The following is a 27,273-nucleotide window of genomic DNA, read 5'->3' on the forward strand; positions in this document are numbered from 1 at the left end:
AAAGATTATCATACCTAAATAGATTATCTGGCATTTGAGGTTTAATGAGTGAAATATTACAATGGGGTATATTTTATCTCCATTAATACGATAGTGCTATTTATATCACTTTAGAATGGAGCTCTTTGCAGCTTAAAAAATAATAATCGCCATGAATGGATAGGGACTTGTCCTCGTCGCCAGTGTAATGATGAAAGATGTCTCGTAGACAGGTCACTTAGAACAGGTTATAGGTTTATTCCTTAAGTTACAAAGTCCAAGTAAAACTCCTGTAAGGCCTCTGCTAAGTCCCTATATGAGCCCCACCAGGAGCAGCCTCCCTGCTGCTCAGCCCATCTCTACCAACTGCCAACTCCTCCAGTCCCACACACACAACATTCCAAGTGACATCACTCATGGCTGAGCAGCAAGGGACAGGACAGTAATGAGGAAAATGCACCAACAACAACAATAGGTTACAGCACAACTTCAAAGCAATATCAGGTCCATTGATAATAATCTGGTGGTTACAGAACTGGGCTACATTATATGTGCGATCTACTATTGAGATTGGGAATTGTGGAGTAAAGGTGAAAAATTCTTGATTGTTTGAAAAGATGCAAACATATATTAGAAAATGTAGTCTTTTTTGTATGAAGGGAGACTTGTTCTCATTATTGAAATGATGGTGTGTGTAATGGATGTTGCGATGTCACAAATAAATGAAAGGGTGCTCGCTCTAGTTGTTAAAGGGCCAATGAAAGTGAAATAGGAGCTCATGCTCATATAGGGAACGGTTGCTGTAAACGAGACAGGCCCAGTGACAAGCGTCCTGCCCATGATGGTTTTGGGGGGGTGGGCAGAAGGGCCTACCCTCCTGGTATTTTCAGGCGGGTGGTACGGTCCCAGGTTGAGGGGCACAGTGATTGGTCCAGGAGGTGCTGGGGAAGGGCTTGCTTAGGCGTTGAGTGTATTACTAGGAATATGTTCCATTTTTAGTGGGTACACCCTCTTTGTTTTTTTGTCATTAAATATAACCCCACTGGCATTGCCAATCCCATTCCTGGAAATTTCTTTTTAACATTTGACCTACTGCTTTCCTCCTTTTCCATTGCTCCCTGTGCTCATTTGCAAACTCCCGTCCCGTTTGCGCCAACTTTACCTTTCTAATCTTGCTGTATCAACCAACTTACCACCATCCTCTCACCTTTGTATTTCCTGCTGTACACACCCCTTTGTCCATCAACTTTTTACCACCCTCTTCATTACTCTTTGTGTTCTTCGCCAAACCTTTTCCAGTTTCTGCTGATCTTTTTCCCACCATTTTCTGACCTTGCACTGACGGCCCGTATTCCCAAACTGACCACCAAGCTTTTTTATCACCTGGCCATAACTGTACTTCCGGCTTTGCTCCAGCACTCCTCAGCCCGCTGCTCTTCTTTTCCACTATGTGCTGTCCTATTTGACTCTGGTATCTGCAAAGCACTAAAACCTCCTTCACATTAATTACCCTATTAAACCCCATTACTACTACCTCCCACTGATTCCACTCAGACTCCAATACTTATCGACCCATGCCACACTCAACAATCTCTCCTTCTTCATACCCATTGTTGTGATCATCACACTAACACTGTTGTCCAAGTCCACGGCCACACCATTATCCTGCACCCATCTTGTACTAATGGTCAGAACTCCCCCACCATCTATTATGCTTGGTTTTATAAACTCACTAAAAGGACATTCTGCACAGGTGGACCCATCCACAGATGTCGGTGAAGCCCTGTCTTGTGCATTTAGAGTGAACTACCCTGCAGTGGACCACCTCCAACTGGTACAGTGTTAAAACTGATGGGATGCCAGGTGACCTCTGCAGTAGGTAGAGTGGACCTTACCAGTCGGGTAAGAGGTTGCCATCCCACATTTATCTCCCACTGCCTTGCCAAAAACTCATCTCATGTCCCTCAACCTGGGAAATGGTGAAATAGTTTCTTCTTCTAGAAAATGAGTGCAGAAACTCAAAGCTATTTTAAGAATTCAGGGGACAGAATATACGTCAGCGTTGTGATGGAGTAACCTGTCCATCAAGATCTAAATCAGGGTCTTAGTAATGGGAGGTATCTGGTCTTTACAGGTGCAAGGGGCTACTAGGAACCAATCAGGAATAGCCACTTCACTGCAGGGATGTTCAGGACTGTCCCCTACCAAATCCTATGTTATCTGAGGGCAAACCAAGGAGGAGCTGGACTGCTTGTCCCTTGCTTAAGGCCAGAACTCACACACCGGATAGGATGCAGAAGGTGCTCAGGATGCCAGTCTTACTCCACTACATTGCTCCCCACAGGTGTTTGGGCACTGTAGGGGAAGGGTAGGTCTACAGAGTTGAGTCTTGGGAGGAGGAAAAAAGGGATCCAGGAGGTACTAAGTATACCTGCCTTACTCCACTCCATTTCACCCCACAGGTCACCAGGGTCAGAAGTATTACAGGAGGAGAGAACCTGGCACCTAAACCCTAAGAACCATAAGAGTAAGGACGAGTAATAACTTCTCTAAAATTCAGAGGACAGTATCCTGTATGCAAAGACTGAGCTACTTGATCACAAGAGGAGTAAGCAATTGCCCCTTTTACAGGGACAATAGGTGTTTCTGGTTCCATTTTGACTAAGAAACTGTTTCCTGCACAGATTACAGATTCTACATATGCATAGTGCTCTAACTGGGAGTAAATCCTTGTACACTGACTCCCAGGCCTCCTGTTAGGTTCCCGACAGGACTTGAAGTCCTCAATCTCCAAGCCATATCTATAATATTCTAGTGCCTCTGTCTAGATTTTGCCAGCCCATGACCTGCATGAATTTTCTCCACACATCTGTACTGCATTGCAAAACCATTTTACTAACAGATTAAGCATGTTTCAATGCCATAGGCACAGTAGGGCATCCTTCTGTACAGGCTAAATTCTGCTTAACTCTTCTGGAATGGCAGTGGCATATCCATTTTTTACCTCTGCATTAATGAAAGAAAATAACTGGAAACATCAGCAATATCACTAGTGAAAAAAGAGTGCATCATGGTAATAATTGCATTTGCCTTAGCCACACTTACCTCTGAAACATACCTTTGTGATGATTCCATAGTTTATATTTTGGAGCACTGTTCCCTTCTTGTTACTGGTTTTTTTTTTTTTAAATAAGATTTTGTTTTGTACTGGATAATTTAATTAATTCCCTTCACCTTCTAAGCAAAGTGTTAGAGAATCCTTGAGACTAAAAGATTCTCTTCATGAAATGTTAAGGAAAATTATCCCTGCCTGTGCTATTTGTTCACACTATCCCTTATCCATTTTTTTTTTAGCAGGAGTGCTCAGTAACATGTAACAGGAACATGAAAAACGCTGATATATGACAGCAAATCTTAATTAAAAAATATATTAAGCTGAATCATATTTGGCCCAGGCTTTCCCCAATGCAGAATGATTACTTGCCTCCTTGAAGAAATTATTCTACCAATCTAGAGTCTGGTGATAAGTTTTGAAGTATCTTTTCTGCTATGACTGATGATGTTAAAAAGAGCTGAAATAGCCAATTAGGAGAGCAGCATCGCCTGACAGCCATGGGACCCTGCACAATGTCCAAGTGTCTGAATATCTGGATAAAGGTCACCACCACAAAAAGGCGAAGTCATGCAGTAGCAGTGACATAATTTCAGCACAGCAGGCCAGAGTTACCAAAACACCTGAAGATCATCATCTGAGACATGAAGCAAAAATGTTCTGTGAATCAGTCCCAAAAAGATCAACAGAATGCTGGAAATGATCTCTGATTTTATTTCCAACCCTTCTATTTGAAACTGCTTACTTAAACATTTTATCTTTGTCTCTCTTTAGACTTCTCTCTTAAGGTGTCAAGCTTAATTAAGTACTTCTCAAGAAGGATTTTAAATATGTTCTCCTTTTTCATGCCTCATTTAGGTTATTCATTTGGTAGCTACTGTATCAGTATTTCAGAATAGATCAGGGTCCACACTCTTTGGATCCCATTAGTACAGTATATATTACAGTGAGCACGTTCAAATATTCACCCCATTTCTTGACTTTTTGTGCTGTACTTTTATCTCCAGTATCAAGACCAAATCCTATCTACAGTCTTTGAGTACATTGCCATTATTCCTATGTGTATCTAAAACATTCTGGTATATTTTATAACCCCTGGTTATCTGCTATTATTCTTTCTTTTTCAATTCCATAGAGTTTATAGATGGGGCTCTTGTACATTTATAGTTTAGGTTTACTGCCTACACTTTTCCTCTGCAGTCTAGGTCATTCTGGTCTCTTTTTGAGCTCACGAGTGCCACTGACCTTAAAAAAAAAAACTATTTTTATTTTTAAATTCGCACACAGTTGATTACAACAGTTATTGAATTACCACATCACATCATAACCATCAGGCCATCATTTCCGCTGACAAGCAAGAGTACTTTATTAGCTTACAGTTCGTTACACCCTCCTATTAGATACCTGCCATGGGGTCTTCCCTTCCCGAGGACAGTTGGGTACATATTTGTCCTCTGTAAATGTTCCACTTGTTCCAGATTTGGTCCCATTTCTTGGGGCACCCCCTTTTTTCATAGACTGACTTTTCTGCCACGTCGCACAGTCCATATCTCTCTCCCATTCTGCCATGGCGGGCAGTGTCTACACTCCCTATTTTCTCACGATGTTTCATTTGCCTATTGCACTGCCTAGTGTGACCACAATACGCTCCTTACTAGTGAGGTCTGTCGATCCCTATAAAATGAGCAGACATTGTTGTGGTGTGTGCTGTAGTTGTTTGTCTGCAAAAACAACAGTTGATGGACAAAATGCAGAACAATGTCATACATTCACCCCAGTACAGAGATCTGGCCCTAAATCTGTCGTTTTTTTGCTCACCATGCCATTCCAGTTTGAAACCAGTCATATGCAAATCAGTCTTGACCCTATGCCTCATGGGAACAGTCCAGCCCAAACTGCCAAGCCAGGTCCTCCCTGGACTGGAAACAAGCATCCTAGGACCGGTTACAGGGTTTCACCCCTCTTCAGCCAGGAAAGCTTGATTCCAGTGGCATGGAGAGCACGGGACACACGTCTGAGCATACCCCTCCCACTCAGGGTGACAAGGATGCTTGTTTCCGGTCCAGGGAAAACATGGCTTGGCAGTTCGGGCTGGACTGTTCCCATGAGGCACAGGGTCAGACTGATTTGCATATGGCCATGTCTGATCTGGGGTGATGGAGTGAGCTAAAGAATGATGATGGATTAAACCCAGATCAGTTGACTGGGGGTGAGTGTTTGATTGGCTCAGGCGCTCCGTCCATCATCCCCTTTGGTATCGCTTTGTTTGCCCTAAGTTGGCAGGGTATGCCCAGACGTGGGTCTCTTGCTCACTTTGCCACTGGATTCAAGATAGCCTGGCTGATGAGGGTTATGAACCCGAAACCGGTCCCAGGATCCTTGTTTCCGGTCCAGGAAAGACATGGCTTGGCAGTTTGGGCTGGACTGTTCCCATGAGGTACTGGGTCAGACTGATTTGCATATGGCCATGTCTGAACTGGGGTGGTGGAGTGAGCTAAAGAATGATGATGGATTAAACCCAGATCAGTTGACTGGGGGTGAGTGTTTGATTGGCTCAGTCGCTCCGTCCATCATCCCCTTTGGTATCACTTTGTTCGCCCTAAGTTGGCAGAGTATGCCCAGACGTGGGTCCCTTGCTCACTTTGCCACTGGATTCAAGATAGCCTGGCTGATGAGGGTTATGAACCCGAGACCGGTCCCAGGATGCTTGTTTCCGGTCCAGGGAAGGCATGGCTTGGCAGTTCGGGCTGGACTGTTCCCATGAGGCACAGGGTCAGACTGATTTGCATATGGCCATGTCTGAACTGGGGTGGTGGAATGAGCTAAAGAATGATGATGGATTAAACCCAGATTAGTTGACTGGGGGTGAGTGTTTGATTGGCTCAGGCGCTCCGTCCATCATCCCCTTTGGTATCGCTTTGTTCGCCCTAAGTTGGTAGGGTATGCCCAGACGTGGGTCCCTTGCTCTCTTTGCCACTGGATTCAAGATAGCCTGGCTGATGAGGGTTATGAACCCGAAACCGGTCCCAGGATGCTTGTTTCCGGTCCAGGGAAGACATGGCTTGGCAGTTCGGGCTGGACTGTTCCCATGAGGCACAGGGTCAGACTGATTTGCATATGGCCATGTCTGAACTGGGGTGGTGGAGTGAGCTAAAGAATGATGATGTATTAAGCCCATATCAGTTGACTGGGGTGAGTTTTGTGATTGGCTGAGGCGCTCCGTCCATCATCCCCTTTGGTATCGCATAGTTGTTTGTCTAGCACCATCTGTAGTTGTGTCGCTATTGCCCTCCAGTATCTCTGAATGGGAAGGCAACCCCACTTGATATGGAAGAATGTACCCTCCTCCCCACATTGCCATCTACATGTAGAGTCCTCGTTTCGTTGAATTTTTGTCATCGTGTTGCAGGAGTAATATGCCCTGTGTAGGACTTTGTGTTGTATTAGTTTTAGTCTGGAGCTTATGGCTACTTCTCTGGGTGAAGCGAGCGCTTCCTACCAGTCCTCTTCTTTTAGTTATCCTAAGTTACGCTGTCATTGTTCACACAAATTTGTAAGGGGGTCTGGCATGGCGTTCATTAACTTTTGGTAGATCTTTGATATGGCTTTACCATCAATTCAGTCGCATAGTAGTCTATCCTCTAACGGGGATGATTCTGGGGGAGTTGAGCTTGACGGGAGAACCAACATTATTGCATGTCTAATTTGTAACTACCGGTAAGTCTCGTATGTTGCCATTTCGAATACCTCCCTCAACACCCCGAAAGGCTTAATTTTCTCTTTTGCCCGTAAGTCCCCCACCTTTGAAATGCCTATTAAATCCCATTTATCGAATCCTGTCTGTCTGATTAGTTCTCCGAATACTTCTGAGTCCCACAACGGTGTCATCTGAGTTATTTTATTTTCCCATCTTAACTGTTTTGTTACCTTGTGCCAGAGATGGAAAGTTTGTTGTGTCGGCCCTGTTAACACCTGTCGTCTAGGGTTAGTATATAGTGCCCGTCTGTAACCTCTAGGAGCCATCAGGAATTTGTCCATTTGGTATGCTGGGTCTGAATGTGGGCCGTATATACATTGATTGATCACCGCTAGTTGAGTTGCACATTAATATTTTCGGACATCTGGGAGGGCCATACCTCCCTTATACCAGCCCTTCACTAGTTTACGTGTGGCTATCCTAGGGGGTTCCCCTCCCATAGCAAAGTTCTGACTTCATTCTCAGTCTGGGAAAAATCTGCAATGGGGAATGGTGTGTTTTGTAAAGCATACAACCTTGGTAATGCCATTATTTTAAAAAGGGCAGTGCTGCCCCTGAGGGACAGTGGCAGTGTTTTCCAGTGTCTTGTGTCATCCTGTAGTCATTTTAAGGGGCTGAGGAGATTGCGTGTGTAGAAGAGCGAGGGATCTCTTGTAACTCAGATCCTCAAATAGCGGAATACTTCCGTCACTGCGCAGTCCGACAGTAACAGTAACTTTGGTGTAGGACCCTGAAGGATGAATAATTTTGATTTGGACCAATTGATGCTGTACCCAGAATATTTACAGAAGTTAGTAAAAATTTGCATAATCCTGCTTAATAATGAGTGGGGTGACGCCAAGTAGAGGAGGATGTCGTCTGCATATAAGGATATTCAGTCCTCCCATCCCTCTGCCCAATGCAGGCCTCTGATTATAGGATCTCCCCTGATCCAGGCCGCTAGGGGCTCCAGCATCTAGGCAAAACTCAAGGGTGAAAGGAGGCACCCCTGTCGTTTTCCATGTTTGAGGGGGAAGGGACTTGATATGTGTCCATTCACAATGACGTGAGCCAGGGGCTATGTATATAATAGCTTGATCCAGGTTATAAATTTGGAGCCATAAACCAGTCTCTCTAGTACTACAAATAAGTACGGCCATTCGATGGTATTGAACGCCATTCTAGCGTCGAGAGATAGAATTGCTGGCGCATCCCTAATGGTGTCATTTCTACCCAGCACACCATGTAGACGTCTAAGATTTAGTGCTGCATTCCGCCCAAGCAAAAAGCCGGATTGATCCGGATGTACGAGTTTCATGATCACCGGCATTAGTCTGTTGGCCAACAATTTTGCCAATATTTTGGCTTCAGCGTTGAGAAGCGAAATGGGTCGGCATGAACAACAGTTCAGTTGGCTTACCCTGTTTATGTGTCACTACAATGGAAGCTAGTCTTTGGTCTCTGGGTAAGTAACCCTGTTGTATACTTTCTTCATACATTTCTTTTAGATGGGGTACAATTTTTGTAGCAATCAGTTTGTATCGTTCAAAAGAGGGCACATTGGGTCCCATTGCTTTCCCGGATTGTAGACTATTGATTGGTCCCATGAGTTCTTTGTCTGTAATGTCACTGTCCAGAAGAGTAATGTGGTCTGCTGTTAGGGAGGGAAGATGCATTTCTGCAAGTAAGTCTCCAGAGTCCTCCGAAGTGACCGAGGTAGTAGATGTGTATGTCTATCTAAAATGTGTTGCAAATGTCTCCACTATACCCCGTGGGTCACTTATCACTGCTCCATTCTCGGATTACAGTCATGCTACCCATCTATTTGCTTGTTCGCGTCTATTTAACCATGCCAGTAATTTTCCGGCTTTATTGACGGTTTCATAAATTTTGTGGAGTATAGTCAGTCGCTTATTCTTGGCTTCCTCAGTTACCCTATTTCTATATTCTTGTCTTTTGATAGCCAGCGCATGAACAGCCTCTGCGCTATCCATCTGACCGGAATATGCTTCCTTCTCTAGAATCTCCGTTTCTAAATCTAAAAGTTCCCTTTTCCGGTCTTTTTTATGTCCGATCATTAGGGAGAGCTCCTGCCCTTTTATTACAGTTTTTAATGCTTCCCAAAGTGTCGGGCGGAGGAAACAGAGTCTGTGTTTTCTTTAAAATAGTTTTCTGTGGTTTTAATTGAGTAATCTCATACTTGTGGGAGTTTTAAGTACCCGGGGTGAGGGAAATAGTGTTTCAGGTTCGTTTTGTTCCCGGGGAATAGATGAGCCAGATCGGTGAATGATCAGATATTCATCTTGCTAAATGTTGGATTTCTTTGATGTAGGGCAACTGGTGAGCCAATGGCAGTATGTAATTGATACATGACTGGCTATTGTGCGCCTCTGAGTGGAAGGTGAATTGCAAGGTCTGGGGATTGTTTGCTCTCCAAACATCCACTAAACCCATTGCTTTTAAATAGTTTGATAGGGTAGTGTTTTTACTGTGCGTACTTCTAGGGGTTTTTCAGTCTTTTTGGCCACAGAGTGCCAAGTTTAGATCTCCCCAAGTATTAGGTCTCACTCTGGTAATTCCAGGAATACTGCACTTAAGTCAGGTAGAGTTATTTTTTGTAGTGTCGGGGGGATATAGACTGATAGTATATTTGAGGGTTTGCCCTCCCACCTACCAGCGGTGGTGGGAGGTACGGTCTATCATATATGGGCATCTTTTATTTAAAAGTATTCCTGTCCCTCTGGAGCCTGTCGTGAAACCAGAGTGTACGATTAACTTGTACCCCCCTCTGTTCAGTGCCTTACATGTGTTGCCCACCAAGTGGGTTTCCTGCAGTAGTACAACGTCAGGTGTATGTTGTCTGAAACATTGTAGGGCTATCCCTCTTTTCAATTTATCCCCCACCCCATTGACATTCCAGGAAGGCAACCTGAGGGTGTAATCTGTCTTACTCAGGTTTGTGCCTGTCATAGGTGCATATGGACTTTCCTCTCTCATTGTCAGAAGGAGTGGCCCAATGTTTGGGGTGGTGTGCTGAGTATGTCGTTCCCTGTGCTGAGCTGATCTTGTGAGTGAATCTGTTTTGAAACTGTATGGAGTGTGATACTTCTACTAATCTATCTTTTACCCCAACTTGCTGTATTAAAACAATGATACGGACTGTTATCAAAGGTAATGGTTCATCCCCCTCCCTGCATGACGGTACTGGAATTGCCCGCCTCCCCAAAATTGCAGAGTGCCTGTCGTCCCTCCCCATTAAACTTGGGGGAATCTAGGACCCATGGGAGTCGATGCTCCTGTGCTCTTTCCAAATATGAATACTGCATGGTGCCAGTGTTACAATTCTGTATACATTTTCCGCTTTCTCCTTTTTCTATTAAATAACGCGAGGACTTAGCAGGTCAGGTTTATGTGTTGGTTCCTACGGCATTAGTGCAGAACCTTTTGTTTCAGGCCCCATAGGACTATGTCCGATCCCGCGTTTGACTTTTTGGTGCTTTCTCGCGTTGCGTCCGTTTTCATCATACGGTTTGCGCATTTTCCTGACTCGTCTTCCGAGAGCTTAGTCTTGCCCACTGTGCGCCATCCTTCTAACCAGCCCCAAGTTTCTTCAGGAGTGAAGAACCACCAAATTTTACCTTGTGCCTCCACGCTCAGTTTTGCGGGGAATAGCATTGTGTATTTTAGTTAGTTGTCTCTGAGCGCCTTTTTTACTTCGAGGAAGTTGCACCTTTGTCGTTGCAAATTGATTGCAAAGTCTGGGAAGAATGCAATTAATGCGCTTTCGTATCGTACTTGTAGAGCTGTATGCGCTGTCTGCAATATGATGTCACAGTCGTGGAAATTGAATACTCGGGCCAGAATCGGTCTTGGAGGTGAACCTGGTCTGGGCTTACCTCCCAGTACTCTATGTGCCCTTTTGATGGTAAAGTAATTCGATAGTCCTCGGGGCTTCAGGTGATTTTATATTAATTCTTCTACAAAGAGATCTGCTGCTGGCCCCTCCGCCCCCCTCCGGCACCCCAATAATTCTTATGTTATTCCTTCTGTAGCAGCCTTCATAATCGTCCAACTTAGCTTCCAGTGTTTGGTTGTGGTTTGCAATCGTTATACTTGTTGTTGAAGAGTCTTGGTGCCCACTTTCAATGAGTTTGCCATGACTTCGACTTCCTATACCCAGTCTCCCAAGTTATGCAGATCTGCTCTTATTAACAAGACCTCAGTGGACACTGAATCTATACGTCCTTCCAATGACGTTTGAACTTTATTGATCGCCGCAATGACATAGTTTAGTGTCCGTTCCTCCTTTTCTATGGGGCGGTCGGAATGGTTATGCACATGTTCTATACTTTTGCGTAGGGCATATTTATCTAGCTTAGTTTGATGTGTCCCAGGCCCTCCTTTGTTGCCCGACATGGCTGGTGTAAACGGGCATTATTTGCTACGTATGTCAACAGGCTACCTCTACCTAGGTATTCTCCGCTGCCTGAATGGCGAATGTTCGCCACGGCCTGCCGGTTTTCCCTGTGATCCATCTTGGTTATTGCGTTTTGCGCAGGTGTTGCTCGGAGTGTATCAGCTCGACTGTTTCTGTCCCTCTAGGCAGGGAGCAGGAGAGTGGCACAGGTTTGATATGTTACACTGTTCTGGCGTCAATCACCCTACAGCCCTGCTCAGCTGCCGCGGGCGAAGGGGCAGCCCTTACTGTTAGCCTGTCCTCTGTTCCCTTCCCTGTTGCCATGTGAGATGTAGTTCTTTTCCCCTCAGTTGTGATGTTTGTTGTACTCACTGTGTCGCCACGTCTTGTTGGTGGGGAGTCTCATTACCCTCTTGCCTCAGACCCTAATTACAGCTATCCAGCACTACAAGGATGACCTCTGTGCTGCCGCTGCACTCTGCCGTTCGCCGAGTCTGTGGGCACTTTTAATTCTGGACCCTCAGTTCAGTCAGTTTACGGTCCTCTCGGAGGCGGGTCCCTCTCCCGGCCTCTCCAGTGTCTCTGGGGACCCAGATTCCACCCCCGGTGCTCACTGCGGCTGGACACACTTTATCTTGCTGCGTAGGTACTTTTAACTGCATGTCGGCGAGACCACGTCACAGTCCTCAACACGACTCCGTAAAAGGAGTCTCACAGGTGCCACCCTTCACCCCCCTCGCCTTCGGCTCGATCGGACCTGATCACCGCCAGGGCCCCATTTCCAGCACGTCGCGCCGCACTTCCAGTCCCTCTCAGGCCTCCACGGTGGATGGAACGGTATCGAAAGGCTTGGGGCGGGTAGCGTAGGCAAAGCGGCTGGGCAGCACTCAATGCATCCCGGTGAGGGGGGGCTCCTCCCACTTCGCGATCCACCCCTCCCAATCACAATGTTCTCGGGTCTCTCGATTACTGAAGCTACTGGTTGCCCTTCGCCGCACAGGCCTCAATCGGGTCTTCGAGTCTCTGGAATCTGCACGATCCCACCAGTACCTCTGGAGATGTCTGTCGAGAAACGGACTTCGCTGACAGCAGTTTGGCTCCACGTCGACGGATTTGTTTAGCGGATTTTGGGGGAAAGGCTCGGTCTAATAGGAGCTCAACTAGTGTGCGGCCATTTCCCAGCAGTGTTGGCCACGCCCCCCTGCCACTGACATTTGAATATACTCTCAACATACACCTATGATCCCTTTTTATTGATCTTCCTCTGTACACATTACCTTAGTCATTTAATGTTCGGTGGATGGCTACATTGGAATCCATCCTCTTTCTACCTGTATCCTCTTTTACTTGACCTAGGAATGTCATCTTCCCAGAGCACAACTCATGTGAGGCACTGAATCGGTAATTTCCTTTGGAGTGCACGATTGGTATATCCACATATGCTATTAATCTGCATTGGTTATCTCAAAATATGATCAGTTTCTCACAGAGCACTCCACTAACTGGAAGTATTTTAAGTCAGTAAGGTCATTCTTACTTGTGAGGATAATGCCATGTTCAACTCCCTCAATATTTTCCCATCTAGGTATTTAAGTGTTACAGACTTCCTGGTTTTAGCAACATTTACCTCCAGTGCCTTATCCTGATACACAAATGCATTTGCCCAGCTCTCCTCCACCACCTAATTCTCCTATATCCCTCTCCCATTCCACTCCAATCTACAAATTTTTAGCTAGTACAGTTTATTCGCTTTTTTGGTGAATATTTTCACATCTCGTAATCTCCATGCACTGATGATTGCACCTGTTGCCTTACGTCATTTTTAATATTTTTGTTTCTAAATTTGATGTACCACCACAAGTTTTAAACATTTCCCAGTGCTGAAAAAAACAGGTTTCACTAATACCCTAGGTATTTAATGTAAGACCATAAGAGCAGAATTAACCCTCTCAGGAATTACATTTGTAACCTGCAGGTTATTGACGGATTTGAACAGGAAACGATTGCTTCAACTTTTAGCTTAATGAAAGGGAAATCAAGGCAGAATAGTTGTTAACACTACTATATGGTGTTCTGCTTCCAAGTCTGATATGTGTACATACATTAAATTGCAGTTTATGTATGAAAAATTGAGCAGTGAATGGGAAGCAATGTGGTTATGTAATGACGTAATCATTTTAAATTCCAATTCCGATTCATACATAAGATAACCATAGATCATGTTATTCTCCAAAGAAAACCAAAAACAAGTTCTTTGGATCATACTTTATTGCACAGCCAACCTCCTAAAATTTTAAAGCATTAAAGTATTTATATTTGAAACAAAATATATGAACTTTCTTCTTTAAAGTACAGTATAGAACAAATATTTATGATACAATCACCATATAAAAAGAACATCTATTGAAGGACCGACATCAAATTACCCTTGGGGGCCAGAAAAATATGTATACTTTATCCATCAGTTTTTCTTTTTTCCTCGCTTTTACATGATTTCATAGATCTACTTAAATATCATTGGCATAAATATGTTATGGTGGTGTTGATGCCGGGGATCCCTTCAGCGTGTTCAGTGCTGCATGGATTCTGAAGTGTAAACGGGACTCCATGGAGTAGTCCTTGTAATTAACCCTGTAACAAAATAATAAATAAGGCTTAGACTTTCTATCACAGCAATACAGTGAGAGTTACAACACTCAACTATGAGGGCAAGGAGACAATGCTAGAGGGACATAACAAGTTTTGTTTTAAGTGTGACCAAGCATATTTAAATATCATTCTAAAATGCACTGTGCACAAATGTACCATCAACTGTAATAATCTGGAAAACTTAACTGTTTCTTGTGCCATCAGTGAGGGCCAATGTGCACTGGCTTCAATAGAGTCTACTGGTCCTTAAGCTTGCTATAAAGACCACTTTTTTCAGTATAACCAATGACTCAATCTGCGCTACCGTCTTTTGAGAATACTTACTGTTCAAATTCCCTTAACCCAACTGGGTCCAGCCATCGATAACCATCAGCAAGTTCTCAAGTCCTAATGAAATGTGCAAAAGCTGAAATAACTGTTGCTTCATTTATACCTTCAAACTGATTCCCAACAACCACTAAAATGTCTTGGGCAGTGTTAGAAATGGAGTCTCTAGTTGGCAGAGGTATGCACCCTGTCCAGGTAGGGACCCACAATCCTACTCAACATATACTGTGCTTACCCCCTTGCTAGATTGGCACAGAGCAGTCAGGCTTATCCCCAGAGGCAACATGTTAAGTATTTTGTGCACACACACACACACGCACACGGTAACACAGTGAAAACACCACAAAAGTACTCAACACCAGTTTAGAAAAACAGTCAATTTTATCTCAATAAAACAAGACTAAACAACAAAAATCCAACATACACAAGTCAAGATATGAATTTTTAAAGATTAAATCAAGATTAGAGCATTTAGAAAACAATAGCTCCAACTGGACTATCTGGACGCGCTTGACGGAGATGACTCCACAAGTTCAATCCGACGGAGATGAGGCGTGGGCCGGCTATGGAGTCACATAGACCTCAGTACAGTACCTTGGAGATGTCGGGAATCAAAGACAATGCGGCGTGCAGGGGAGGTGAGGCATCGTGGAGGTCAGTGCAGCGTCAGTTCCTTACTGCTATGAAGGTCATAGGCGTGTCGGCACTCGGGGACAGTGTGCTGCACAAAGGAGGTACGGTGTCACTGAAGCAGATAAAGTCTCGGTTCCTGGCAGCGATGCAGAGTTGTGCAGTTGCTGAAACCTGGGGAAGATGTGAGGTGCAGGGAAGGTGATGCGGGAGTCGCAAGTGTGGTACCTCGGTTCCTTACTGCTGTGCGGCATCGATGTGGTAGCGAAGGTCAAGCTGCATGGTGCTGATTCTGCGGTGTCGATGTGAGACCACTGGTCGTGGCGTCGGAGCAGAGCTTCAGAGACTTAGTTGAAGCGGTATTTGGGACTAATGCAGTGGCAGTTCTTTGGAGGCGCTGCAATGACGTTGGAGCTTGTGTTGTAAGTCGCAGTTGTTGCGTCGAGGGGGATCATGACTTTGGTGCCGGCAGCGGCATGGCGTCGAAGTTTACGGAAAGACACTGGTTCCGAAGTGAAGCTCAGAGTCAAGGTGTTGTTTCTTTCCTTTTATCACAAAACTCACTTCCAAGGGCACAGGAACTGGATTTGGCATCACTTGGCAGAGTAGGACTTTCAGCAGAGGAGCCCAAGTGCTGCAGATAAAGTCTTTGATGGCATTGAGACTTCCAGCAGGTGGCAAGCTCAACTCAAACCCTTAGAGAAACTTTAGAAAGCAGGATGTAGGGAGCAAAGTCCTCTCACTCCCATGACAGAAGCAGTAGGCCAACACAGCAATGCAATTAGCAAAGTAGCAGTCCCTTCTGGCAGCACAACAGATCTTCTTCCTGGCAGAATGTCCTCAGTCCAGAAGTGTTCTGAGCATATGGTGTCAGAGGTCCAGTACTTATACCCATTTTAGACTTTGAAGTGGGGAGGTTTTAAAGAAAGGTCTTTCTAGTGCACATACTAGTGTGGCTCCAGGCACACTACAGAGGGGTATGCAGCTCTTTGTGTGGGGACAGGCACATGCCTAATCGGGTGCAAGTGTCAGCTTCTCCCACCACTCTAGCTCAGGAAGGCTCATCAGCCTGGTGATTGGCCATCAAGATATGCAGGGCACACTTAAGCTCCCTATGTGTTTGACTGCCTAGAGTGAATTCCCAAAGCCCACCTGTCATCCACCCAGACGTGTATTCTAGGGAGAAGTGAACGTGACAGATCTTAGGTAGTTGAGGTAGGGAGATGTAAGGGGGGGGGGGGGGAGTAGATGCATAGTTTTCCACTGACGTAGAGCGCAAACATGGCATCTTAGTGCTTATGTTCATGACAACTTAGTGCTTTACAGAGTAAGCACAACAGCAATAGCATGAGGTACATAGCGAGTAGGTAAAAATAAATAATAATGGTAAAAAAAAGAGTAAACAAAATACAGTGGATATGTAAACAGAATAGCAGCAAGTACCTGAGTTACATAAAGTGTAAATAAAAATACATAGCAACCATCAGCGGAAAGGAGGCCCCAGCACCTGCTTCCACAGCTGTAATGTCCGGTGCAGAGGGAGACAAGTAGGGGGAAGGCACTCCTCCAAGCCACCCCAGGAAGGCTCATGCACTGTTTTGGCCAAAAGGACAGCCAGAGATGCAGGGAAGGAATTACAGTAGGATGGTGGGGGCCTCCTATTAGGAGTAGTCGGATTTGGGCTACCTAGTAGACGGCAACGGAGGCCCCAGCACCTGCTCCCACGGCTGAAATGCCCAGTGCAGAGAGGGGCGGGAAGGGGGTAGGCACTCCTCCAAGCCATCCCAGGAAGGCTCACGCACCATTTTGGCCAAAAAGATTTGGGCTACTTCAGCGCTAACAGAGGCCCCAGTGCCCGTTACTCCAGCTGTAAGGCCCAGTGGAGAGGGGGGGCAAGTATGGGGTAGGCACTCCTCTAGGCCACCCCAGGAAGGCACATGTACAGTTTTGCCCAAAAGGATGTCCAGACAGCAGGGTGAGAATTACAGTAGGGTGTTGGGTGTATCCCAGTAGTATTAGTTGGATTTGGGCTACTTCAATGAAAACGGAGGCCTCAGCGCTTAGCCCCTCCAGCTGAACTCCACTGTGCAAATGGAGGGCAAAAGGAGGGTAGGCACTCCTTCTGCCCTCCCCTGGAAGGCACATGAGTGGCAGCAACTCTGCTACAGCATCTTTGGCCCCCAATCCTCACCTCCCATTGGGAGCGTGTCCGCACTAGCGCTTGATCTGGCTCTGCTGTCTTGGAATTACGTCCACATCATCTCCTCCCATGGGCCACTAAAGATAGTAAATTGCTGTCCTCTAGGCCAGGGCCACCAATCAGTATCCTCTGGAGCTAGAGCAAGTGGTCATACCAGCCTCCACAAACCCCAGGCACTCTTCCTGCAACCAGGCTCCCAGAAAACCAGCACAGGAGACAATAGGAAACCGGCTAGGAGCGACAAATCTACCAGATCACCAGAACCAGGACGTCGGAGGGTAAGTAGAAGCTTTCCCACTGTGGTTGCTCATCAGGGGCTGGTAATACAGGGATTTCCACAGAAAGTGATCCCAAGCCCAGGAGCCTTTCACAGGCTCGTCCTCCTGGCGGCCATCTTGGTGAAGTGTGATCAGTAATTATTCCATGTATATATTCCATGTATGCACTAGGTAACTTAAAGCACAAAATACATTGCACCAAAGGGAAAGAGAGAGAGAACCTATCTATTAAAACTGCAGGACAGATATGTTAGTGTGAGGTGTATAAATTAATTACACAGAATAAAGGACCCACAGCCTAACATGGAAACAAATGGCAAGTCACCTTAAAGTACTTTTGTTCTTTACCTTACAAAGGAACTCAGCCATTTGGACAACTATCTTCACATGGTCATTGAACACTTCTGCAGCTCTCAAAATTCTTATTAGGTACAGGTACATTGCTCTTTATTCTATACATTAAAAATACAGGAGTAGAGTGTGGCTAGCCTTCACGTAAGACAAATAGTCTGCACTTGGGAGTGATGATAACTAATATATTTAAGAGAGCTCAAAGTGTGGTGCTCAGTGACCAAAATGGAAATGCCTCCTTTATCTCTCCCAGAGAAACTCAGAATGCACAAATGACCCGGAACATTATAGTATCTAAGAACATATCAAATCACTTAGTAGGGCCAAGAGAAACAAGAAGGGATAACCAAGCAGGAGGCTGTTATCTTCTGGTTAATCTTTTAACTAAAATCTTGCAGGAGATGTGAGGGTATGAAGGTGTTGCAGTGTGAAGCATGCGTAAAATATTTATTGCACGCGTACTCTCCTTACTCCTCTAACTGTACTGGGCCCTTTATGATTAGACACTCTAAAGCGTTTCCATTACCACAGTGGCATGATCCTCTGATGAATCTCTCTCCACCGATAGGAGGGGTGGAAATTAGGGTGACCAAACTCCACGTTAGCTGTACAAAGAGGACCATTAATTGACAGGCAACTCACAAGTTCGAGATCAAATTTAGGTACACCACTTGTAAGACCATGCTTTAGAAATAAAGAATAGCAACTCGTAGACCCAACTTCCTAAAGAAGTTAAGTTGAGTGAGGATTATGCAAACCTAGAGCTCAGCAATAGCAACACAGAATAAAAGAAGCAAAATCTGATGTTCTGATAGAGTTGGTTGATTCTCCCTGCAACGCATTTAAAATATCAGTACAATAGCACAGTTTAAATGGAAGAACCAACTGGGCTCAAAAGTAGACAACTTTAAAATAATTTGGTTATTGTAATAAAGAGTCAAAATTCATTAAAATAAGCAGTTTCTTAAGGACTTCGGTCAAGTATATCACAGCTTGCATTAAAGCACCAAGCATTTAGGAACATTTTTATCGAGTGGTTATAAGGTCAGGGTTAGCCCTCCTATGAGGTTTATTCTTTTATAGAGTCCTCACAGGACTAACATTGATAGAAAAGAAATACAAAGTTGTTACGTATAGCCATAGCTGAACTTCTATTCCCACGGGAATATTTAAGTGTGAACATTGAAGATGCATTCAAGAATGTCAGGTTATAGTCATGTACAGGACAAATAAGCAACATTTCACCTGCAAAAAATGATCCATTGTATTAAATCAGGGGAAAGGTCAGCACTAGAAAAAAGCATTTCGAATAAGGCCTTTAAGTTAGCATTGCACACTGAAACGAAATGAGCTCTGACTTTACATTAAATATAATTAAATAAAATAATTTAAATGAAGAATGTATATAGAACTTTCACACAATATTATTACATGGAAATGGCTAAAGTTAGAAATACCCTACTACCACAAAATGTTACGATATTTATATAAATTGCAAGTGTGTTAAATTTCATTCCACAAAATTAGTTTCTAATATTTCATAAACTATAGAATCTTTAGAATGAAACTACAAAACATCAAGCTTGTACTTCATTGCTACACATTTTTGCACCGACTTTTCTAATTGTTGCAGTTTCAGCAAAAAGCATGAAAAGCACTTGGCCACTTCACATAGCATCACAATTACCATCAGTATACGTTGATAAGCAACATATGCATTACGAAGTTATTATCACAACTCATTTATATGTATTAGTGTTGTCTTATAAATGTGTTTTCTCCATCTTACGTTTTAAAGCACACTTTTACGATGCTTGTGTACTTTCAACCTTTCATGTCTTCTATGTATAAATGTCTTGCGTATTATGATTTTTAAAATCATGTCGGATTAATGTGAATAGTTTCATGATTTATTTGAATCTGCTATGCCCATTTTCACTATGGAGTGAAGTGTGCTATTTTTCTGTACCCTGGTAGATGTTCTAAACAGTAAATATTTGAAATGAATTTAGATCGGTGTGCTCTTATTAATACCTTTACTTTTTATGCAGAGTTACTAATAAAATGGAATCTATATGAACCTACTTTGAATTTATAACAATGGCAATATTTTTTTTAATCATTTGGAAATGTAACAATTGTTAACTGCAATACCCTTTATTCACAGACTCCTTTAAAAGTGACATTTCACATTTTAAAAATAATACAAACACAAATCTTCTCTTTCAATTTTACAGAAATAAGAAAGAACTGAAAAATGTTGATGTTATACACAGAAAAAAATATCCACACTTACTTTGCAGTTTCGATACACTTGATTGCTTTGTCCACATCTCCTTGCTGTTTGTGCAGAAGTCCTAACTCGTACAATGTAAACGGTACCAAGTAATGGTCATATTTTATTTGTTTCCCACTAAGGTGACAGATAAAAAAAATTTTGGTAAATTTAATGTCTGGTGTTTGATCATTATATCATTAGAATATTAAGAGGCCCATGGGAGAGAAGGCACATATACATGGGACATAAATTACATTATTTGATTAGATACCAAACTAGATTGAAAGAGGCATGCTTTACTAAGGAATGAAGAATCTCAGAGTGTAATAAAGAGCAAAATTCCAGTGTGGAAAGTAAATTCTGCTATTTAGGAAATAGACAAGTTGAAAAGCAGAGGAGTATTTGTTGATCTCATTTAGGCAATGCTATAAGAAGTACAATAATTCATAATCTTGCTAAACAAATTAGATTAGACATCCAATTTTACTCATTTGAAGTGAGATGAACATATTTTAGCATTGCAGAAGATACTTATTTTGGAATCCCTCAACTAGTAGCATGCCAGGAGGCATGTTTGCAGAGTGGTAGAGAAAGGAGGAATGGTCATTGAAAAACTCTCAGTATTCCCACTATGTGGGACATACTGAAGGTAACAGGAGGGGTAGTTGGCCCCCAAGGACCCTCACTAGCCAAAGCGACGTCAGCACCCTATTAGTAGTGTGCCAAGAGGCAGGTTTGCACAGTGTAAGTAGGTAAGTAGCCTTTATTGTATATATTTAGTTACAACCATTTACAAAATTCATTTTGAATAACTCAGCTCTGTAAAATCATACAGGACACTAAAAGTTCCTTTAAAAAGTTAATATGGTGCCTAATACAAAAAAGATTTAAAAATTAAGATTTAAGATTTGTGGGGCCCAGAGTGGTGAAGAAAGGGGTGTGGCCTCCGACAACCTCTCAACTATCCTGCTGTGTGGATCTTACTGGAGGTAGCAGGAGGGGTTGTTGGCACCCCTCCTGTGATCCCCAGTTAGTCTCTCACAGAGGGATTGCTAAGAGGTGTTCGGAGGCCACATCCCCCTTTCTCCACCACTCTACCTACGCGCCTCTAGGCACACTACTGGTTGGGGGATGAAGACCACTTTACTTCTGAGGGACCTTGGGGGCCAAGAAGCTCTCCTGGTACCTCCTGTTAAGTCCTACACAGCGGGATTCCTGAGAGCTGGTTGGATCCCGTCCATTCTCAACCACACATTAAGACCCTCTCTGATCACAGAGGATGAAGACATGCAGCAAGTTGAGACCCACAAGCATTAAGGAGCACACATGGTCACATGAGGCGTACGGTTTTAGGAATGAGGATGTAACGGTGATAACTAGTTTAGATTCAAAAGCATTATTTTGGGCCAAGCATGGAAGAGGAACAGACAGAGCAAAGATTAGTGCATACTTGGCCTCATCAGCAAATGTTATTCAATGGGTAAAGGTTCAGTAAGCGCAACCAATACATTTGTCAGACTATACAGGGAATCAGTTTATTCAAGGATCAATTGGACTATGCAAACAATCGTGTTGAGTTCAGTATTCCTGTGGATAGTGATTGGTTTATGATATCAGAATAATTTTGCAGTTTGATGCAAGACTGCAAGAACGTCCACAGAAACAATGAAAACTATTGGGAAACCATGGATATCTGTAGATTCATGCAAGCCTTCTTAACATAAGTGTGTATCAAGCTATCTATTTTGGTTACTTGTGATCAATGTTATAGCAAATCAGATAACCAGTCAAAACTTGCCATCACTACCCATATGGCATCAAGTTTTAGGAGGCACAGGAGTGAAAATGTTGCAAATTGCATTAATAATAGTTCAAATATGATTAACTTAGGTTGGATACATGGCACATTCTCAAAAGAGCATTCATGTTCAGCCATTTATTTACATTCTCCAATACAGTTAATCAATATACAGACTTATTTAAAGAGTAAATGATTGTTCTAATTAGAATAAACAGCCAGTCAAAAATTCACATCTCAGCAGGAAGAATATAGAACACCATGAAAATTAATAAAAACAGATGACAGCAGTGGCAGTTCATTTGCTGCATACAGAGCTTTGTGGTTTCCAAAGAGTAAAGGTGGCAACTAGATTAGTGACTCGAATGGCGAAACATTGAAATGAGCATTACATGGCATTTTATATGAAATCAGTTTGCTCCAATGACCTTGTGGGAGAGCAAATCTCTTATATCTAAAATTCTTACTTTGTGTATATCGGGGCGCAGACACGGCTGCACAATTAAACCATTCACAGTAATCATACAAGGAGGAAGGAAGTGCTGCAGAAGGGTTTCTTGTTGTAAGTTGCATTTAGAAGGAACCAGTAGTTCATGGAGTAAAATATTCCAACATACTTTGTTCTGTACATTCTGCTTGACACAAACATTTAACCACATATTCTTCTTGTGTGCAATCAATAAATACCTTTGAATAACTTGATTGAAACACAGTTCCGCTTGCAAAAGCCGCCCTAGATGCTTCAAACAGAGGCCTTTGAGTAGCTGCACCAAGCACTGGTCATCCGAATGATACTCTGTTGGGTCTAAAGTACAGAAGAGAGAGCAAAAGATCAATAAGAAACAGAGGAACAGCATCAGCAATTAAAACTCTCTTAAACCCAATCGATAACATTTTACTCTGTATCTTAGTAAAATTAAAATAAAGGAGTGCATCCATTGAAAAATCAACAGGGCACTGTTAGACCTGTCAGTCTTAGGGTGGTCTTGATCTGCACCTTTTGCCTTCCTTATCCATTTATTCCAACCTAGTTTTTGCTGGACATAGGACTCTGTGCACTTTACTACTGCTAACTAGTGCTAAAGTTATTGTGCTCTCCCCTCTAAAGATAGTAAAATTGGCTTAAACACAATTGCCATATTCAATTTACTTCCAAATCCCTAGTAAAGTGGCACTACATGTGCCCATGGCCTGTAAATTAAATGCTACTAATGGGCCTGTAGCACTGGTTGTGCCACTCACTTAAGTAGTCCTTTCCTCGTGCCTGCCATTGCACAGGCTGTATAAACTGTCACTTGAACTGGTAAAATAAACTTTTTGCCAGTACATACATGTCATCCCTAGGATAGGCCCTCGATAGTCCAGACGGCAGGGTACAATGTATTTAAAAAGTAGGACATATACTTTAAAGTGTTATATGTCCTGGAAGTGAAAATCCCAAATTTGTTTTTCACTACTGCAAGACCTATCTTTCCCATAGGATAACATTGGAGTGTAATTTCCAGATGGAAGTGGATAACCAATACATGTTTGGTGTCTGGAATCACAATTTAAAATCCTTACTGATGAGGTCAGATTTTAAATTGTAATTCTGAAAATGCCACTTTTAGAAAGTTAGAATTTTCCTGCTGAACCATTTAGTGCCTGCTGCCTGCCTCTGGTCACATGACTTGAAGTAGCTGACAGTTGGTCTTTGTGTATTCCTCCTAGACAGCCACACACAATAGGGAACTTAGGTGTGCCTAGATGGGCCAGCACTGGCAGGATGGGAGGGAGGATCTTGGCACAGCCCCACTGATACCTGAATAGGCTGTGTCCTATCTCCACAGAAAGGGCTGCATACCCAGTGTATTTAGTCTGGAGCCAGGACAGGGATTGCAGGATGCCTGAGGACATCGAAGGGAAACCTCTAGAAGCTTCTCCCCCACTTCAGTCACAACTGGGTATAAATATTGGACCTCAGACACCACCACTTCATTTCACTTCTGGACCTTTGGATACTCTGCCAGGAAGAAAGACTGTTGTGTTGCTGAAGGACTGCTAGACTACTGCCTTGATGTGCTGCTGCTTTCGTGTGCTGAACTGCTGTCTGCTGCCCTCCTGCCTGGGTGCAAAGGAGTGGATCTGCATCTCTTGAACCCAGAGTGACTCCAAAGGCTAGTTGTCTGGCCTCCTGATCTGAAGCTTCAGTGACATAACAGGCTTCCAACAAGCTTGCACCTGCACCCAGACTCTGCTATCAGTAAGTATACTCTTTCAAGTGGTGTCACCCCAGTCCTGGACACTCGGAAGTGGGCTTAAGGTGCTTACGAGCCTCTGTGGATCCAGCAGAACTGACGCATAATATTCAGTAAAAAACTTGCACACTACTATACAGACCAATTGTTCTGACTTTTTTCTTGTTATGGTCTGGAATGACCTACATATCTGTTAGGCTACATAAGGTTAACGGGGGGACAATTGCTGTAATCACACTTTTGACTAAGGACTGCATCCAGGTATAAGCCTACCTGGCTTCCTGTAATCCTGCATCTAGATGGGACTGTCCCACCTGTTAACCTTATGACGCCTAACAGATATGTAGGCCATTTCAGACCATAACAAAGAAAAAATCCGACCAACTTGTCTGTATAGTTGTGTGCATGTTTTTTTACTGAATTTTATGTATGAACGCATGTAAGAGTGGTTAAAATAAGCAACCTTAACAAATAGGGATTATCATACTTATTGGTCCGGATGAAAGCAGACTGACCTGCAGGGCATTTAAATGGCTACAATATCTCGACCTCAGATGTATAGGGCCACTACACCCCATGACATTGCATTGTTTTTAACCTTGCTTAAGGACCTTCTGATTAGGAGATACTAGGCACCGGCAGCCAATTTTAACTTGCACTGTATACCTAATCAGTACTTTAAGCACTCCTCTTACAAATGTGTTGAGTCCGCCCACCCACACTAGGTGAGTAGGATGTGGATCCGATGATGAAGCAGGCCACAGGTGGGTGAGGAACCAACAATATATCCTAAGGATGTACTGATCACACCGATATACGTGGGTGTATATCTCACGCCCTAAAGAGATATACATTGGGCCAAACAACTATCTCGAGGAGCACAATGGGATTTAAAAAGATAGGTCAATCTTCTCCAGTGGGATTACTTAAGACAAATCAGGAGACTGAGGGTTCTAACCTATGTACCTACTTCTCGCTCCTCCATAGTGTTGGTTTAAGATGAGTTTTGGCCAAGAAAAAAAACGCAAAGTAATTACCAGTCACTACAAAGGTGCTTAAGGAAGTTGGGTGCAGAAAGGAAGACTAATGTTATCTGGAAGAGAAGAACATGCCAACCTCTCCATGCCAGTCAACATGGAGATACGCTTCTCTGAATCACATCATCAGGAGAAGAGGATGGTGGCTGCACAGTGATTGCCTGAAAAGTGGCATTGCATCTTGAGATGATGCGCCGTGCTAGACACTCGAGTGAATACAAGAACTACATGTCCCATGGAATCACCAGACTCTCATGTTACTTACAAGTGGTGGTGGTCATTTATTAGGATTAGGAACTTGATATTGTACTTGCATTATTCCTGCAAGAGGAGTTATACCTCATCTTGCACAGACTTTATATCCTTATTAAGAATACATTTAATATTAAAGTATTGCTTTGAATGAGCTTATGTTTGTTGGGTGTATAAATCATATTAAAGTTATCAACCAGTTATTTTACATTTAATCAGATTCACAAAATGTTATCTCAATCTCGAAGGTAGCTCTCATTTACAAAGCAATGTATCATAGCACAGAATGTTTGCAATTATTATATAAACTTTAAATCTCTTCCACCTCATTTCATCCAGCAGCATTTCACCAAAGACCATCGGAAATACTGAGACTGTCAGTAGGTATATAGTATACAATATTAGAAGTTAAATACCAAAGTCATTGTCTTAAAAATACTACAAATATTCCCATGTTCTTAAGTATCAATGCCCTGCAGTTAAGCTCAAGCTCAGCTATGCAACCAGGCAGTGTAGTGATATTCAGTGCCTTTGTTTCTCTGGTGTCCCTTTTTCTTCCTGAGGTACACTTTTAACCTACATGTTACTAGTTCTGGTTGACAGAGTGTTCAGAGAAGTGTGGAAGCACACACTGCTCCCGATGGATCTGGATTATGGGGTTAGGGCATCTTGACAACTGTTCCTCTTATTATTTTAATAATGTAATCACCCTCAACTTGTTTCATGTGTACAGTGCACACTCACAGAGTCAAACTGACTTTATCATCCAGTTGTTTTGACAACTGTTCCTCTTATTATTGTAATAATGTGATCGCCCTCAACTTGTTTCATGTGTACAGTGCACACTCACAGAGTCAAACTAACTTTATCATCCAGTTGTTTTTGAGCATGAACTACAGGCAATCCTGTAAGAGCCTTGGTTATCCTTGATGTTTTAATAGGAGTCAACCCAAGTGCAACCTGAGGTTTTTAGAGTTGTGCTGGGTCTATTTGAGCTTTCACTTATAGCACATACCTTTCCTATTTTTGGAACACATGCAGTTATGCTTTACTAGTGAGTGTGCAGCGTCACTGAGACATCCATGCTTTAGACAATAGTCATGGTGCAGTGCGAGTTCGATGTTCAGTGCTAGTGCAGTGGGCTTCACTGCATTCAGCTTGGTGCAGAGTGAATACCGTCCAATACACTACCAGTGATGCAATGTACAGAGTGAATACTGTGCACTACACTGCAAATAATGTTGGGTAAAGCGTGGAACAGCGGATTGAATTATGTTTATAGTGGGGTGCAGTGAGGCTGCAATGGAATTTAGTGTGAGTGCCAGAAAGATCTGTGCAAGAAACGTTTATGCAAGGGAATGCAGTGTGTTTTGTTGGGTTCAGTGTGAGTGCAATAGGGCTCTACATGTGTAGCAGCAGCGCAAAGCCTGGTCAGAGTAATGTAAATTGCTCTACTTAGGAATGCAAGAGCAAGACCTCGAGCCTCTGACTATCTGGGCAGATATCAGACATTGGGATCAATTCTATCAAATTAATACCATGGTTCATATTCCTTTAAAATAAATATACATGGTCTACCAATTACTGTACCTACAGTACAACTGTTTATGTAGCTAATCAGCTAATTCCTTATAACAACACAAAATGACCCAGAAGTATTCTGAGAACCACTCTAGTAGTGATCTCAAGACATAGGTAAACCCACTCTGGTGGCAGAGCCTTTAAAGAGACTTTCCAACTTGCCAATAGGACTTTATACCATCACTTGAAAGAGTTAATGAACACTTGCTTCAAACACACTTACAAGTCTACACCCTGGAGTTATCCTGGATGAGCAACCATAACACACTCAAAGGGTGCCAAACTGAGATGCCCCCCCTTAAGTGATGAAATGTAAAATCTGTTAATTACATGTGTACCTATTGATGCATTGTCACACAGTGTAAATACTAGATGGTAATATTGCTACATAAAATGATTGAAACAAAATAT

General features: G+C 43.1%; 1 protein-coding gene across 5 annotated transcripts in view; it reads right to left on the minus strand.

The window, feature by feature from the left end:
- Positions 1-13,497: 13,497 nt before the first annotated feature.
- TTC39B (tetratricopeptide repeat domain 39B) overlaps positions 13,498-27,273 on the minus strand; it is a 513,680-nt gene continuing 499,904 nt past the window's right edge. For all 5 annotated transcript variants that reach the window (XM_085633819.1, XM_085633811.1, XM_085633829.1 and 2 more), the window contains 3 exons: positions 22,443-22,560; positions 19,976-20,092; positions 13,498-13,875 (listed from right to left, as the gene is read on the minus strand). In XM_085633819.1, coding sequence (XP_085489945.1) covers positions 13,776-13,875; positions 19,976-20,092; positions 22,443-22,560 — 335 coding nt within the window. In that variant the 3' untranslated portion in view covers positions 13,498-13,775. The remainder of the gene's footprint in view (positions 13,876-19,975; positions 20,093-22,442; positions 22,561-27,273) is intronic.

This window comes from Triturus cristatus, chromosome 2_1 (assembly GCF_964204655.1).
Source record: "Triturus cristatus chromosome 2_1, aTriCri1.1, whole genome shotgun sequence".
In the NCBI taxonomy this organism is placed as follows: domain Eukaryota; kingdom Metazoa; phylum Chordata; class Amphibia; order Caudata; family Salamandridae; genus Triturus; species Triturus cristatus.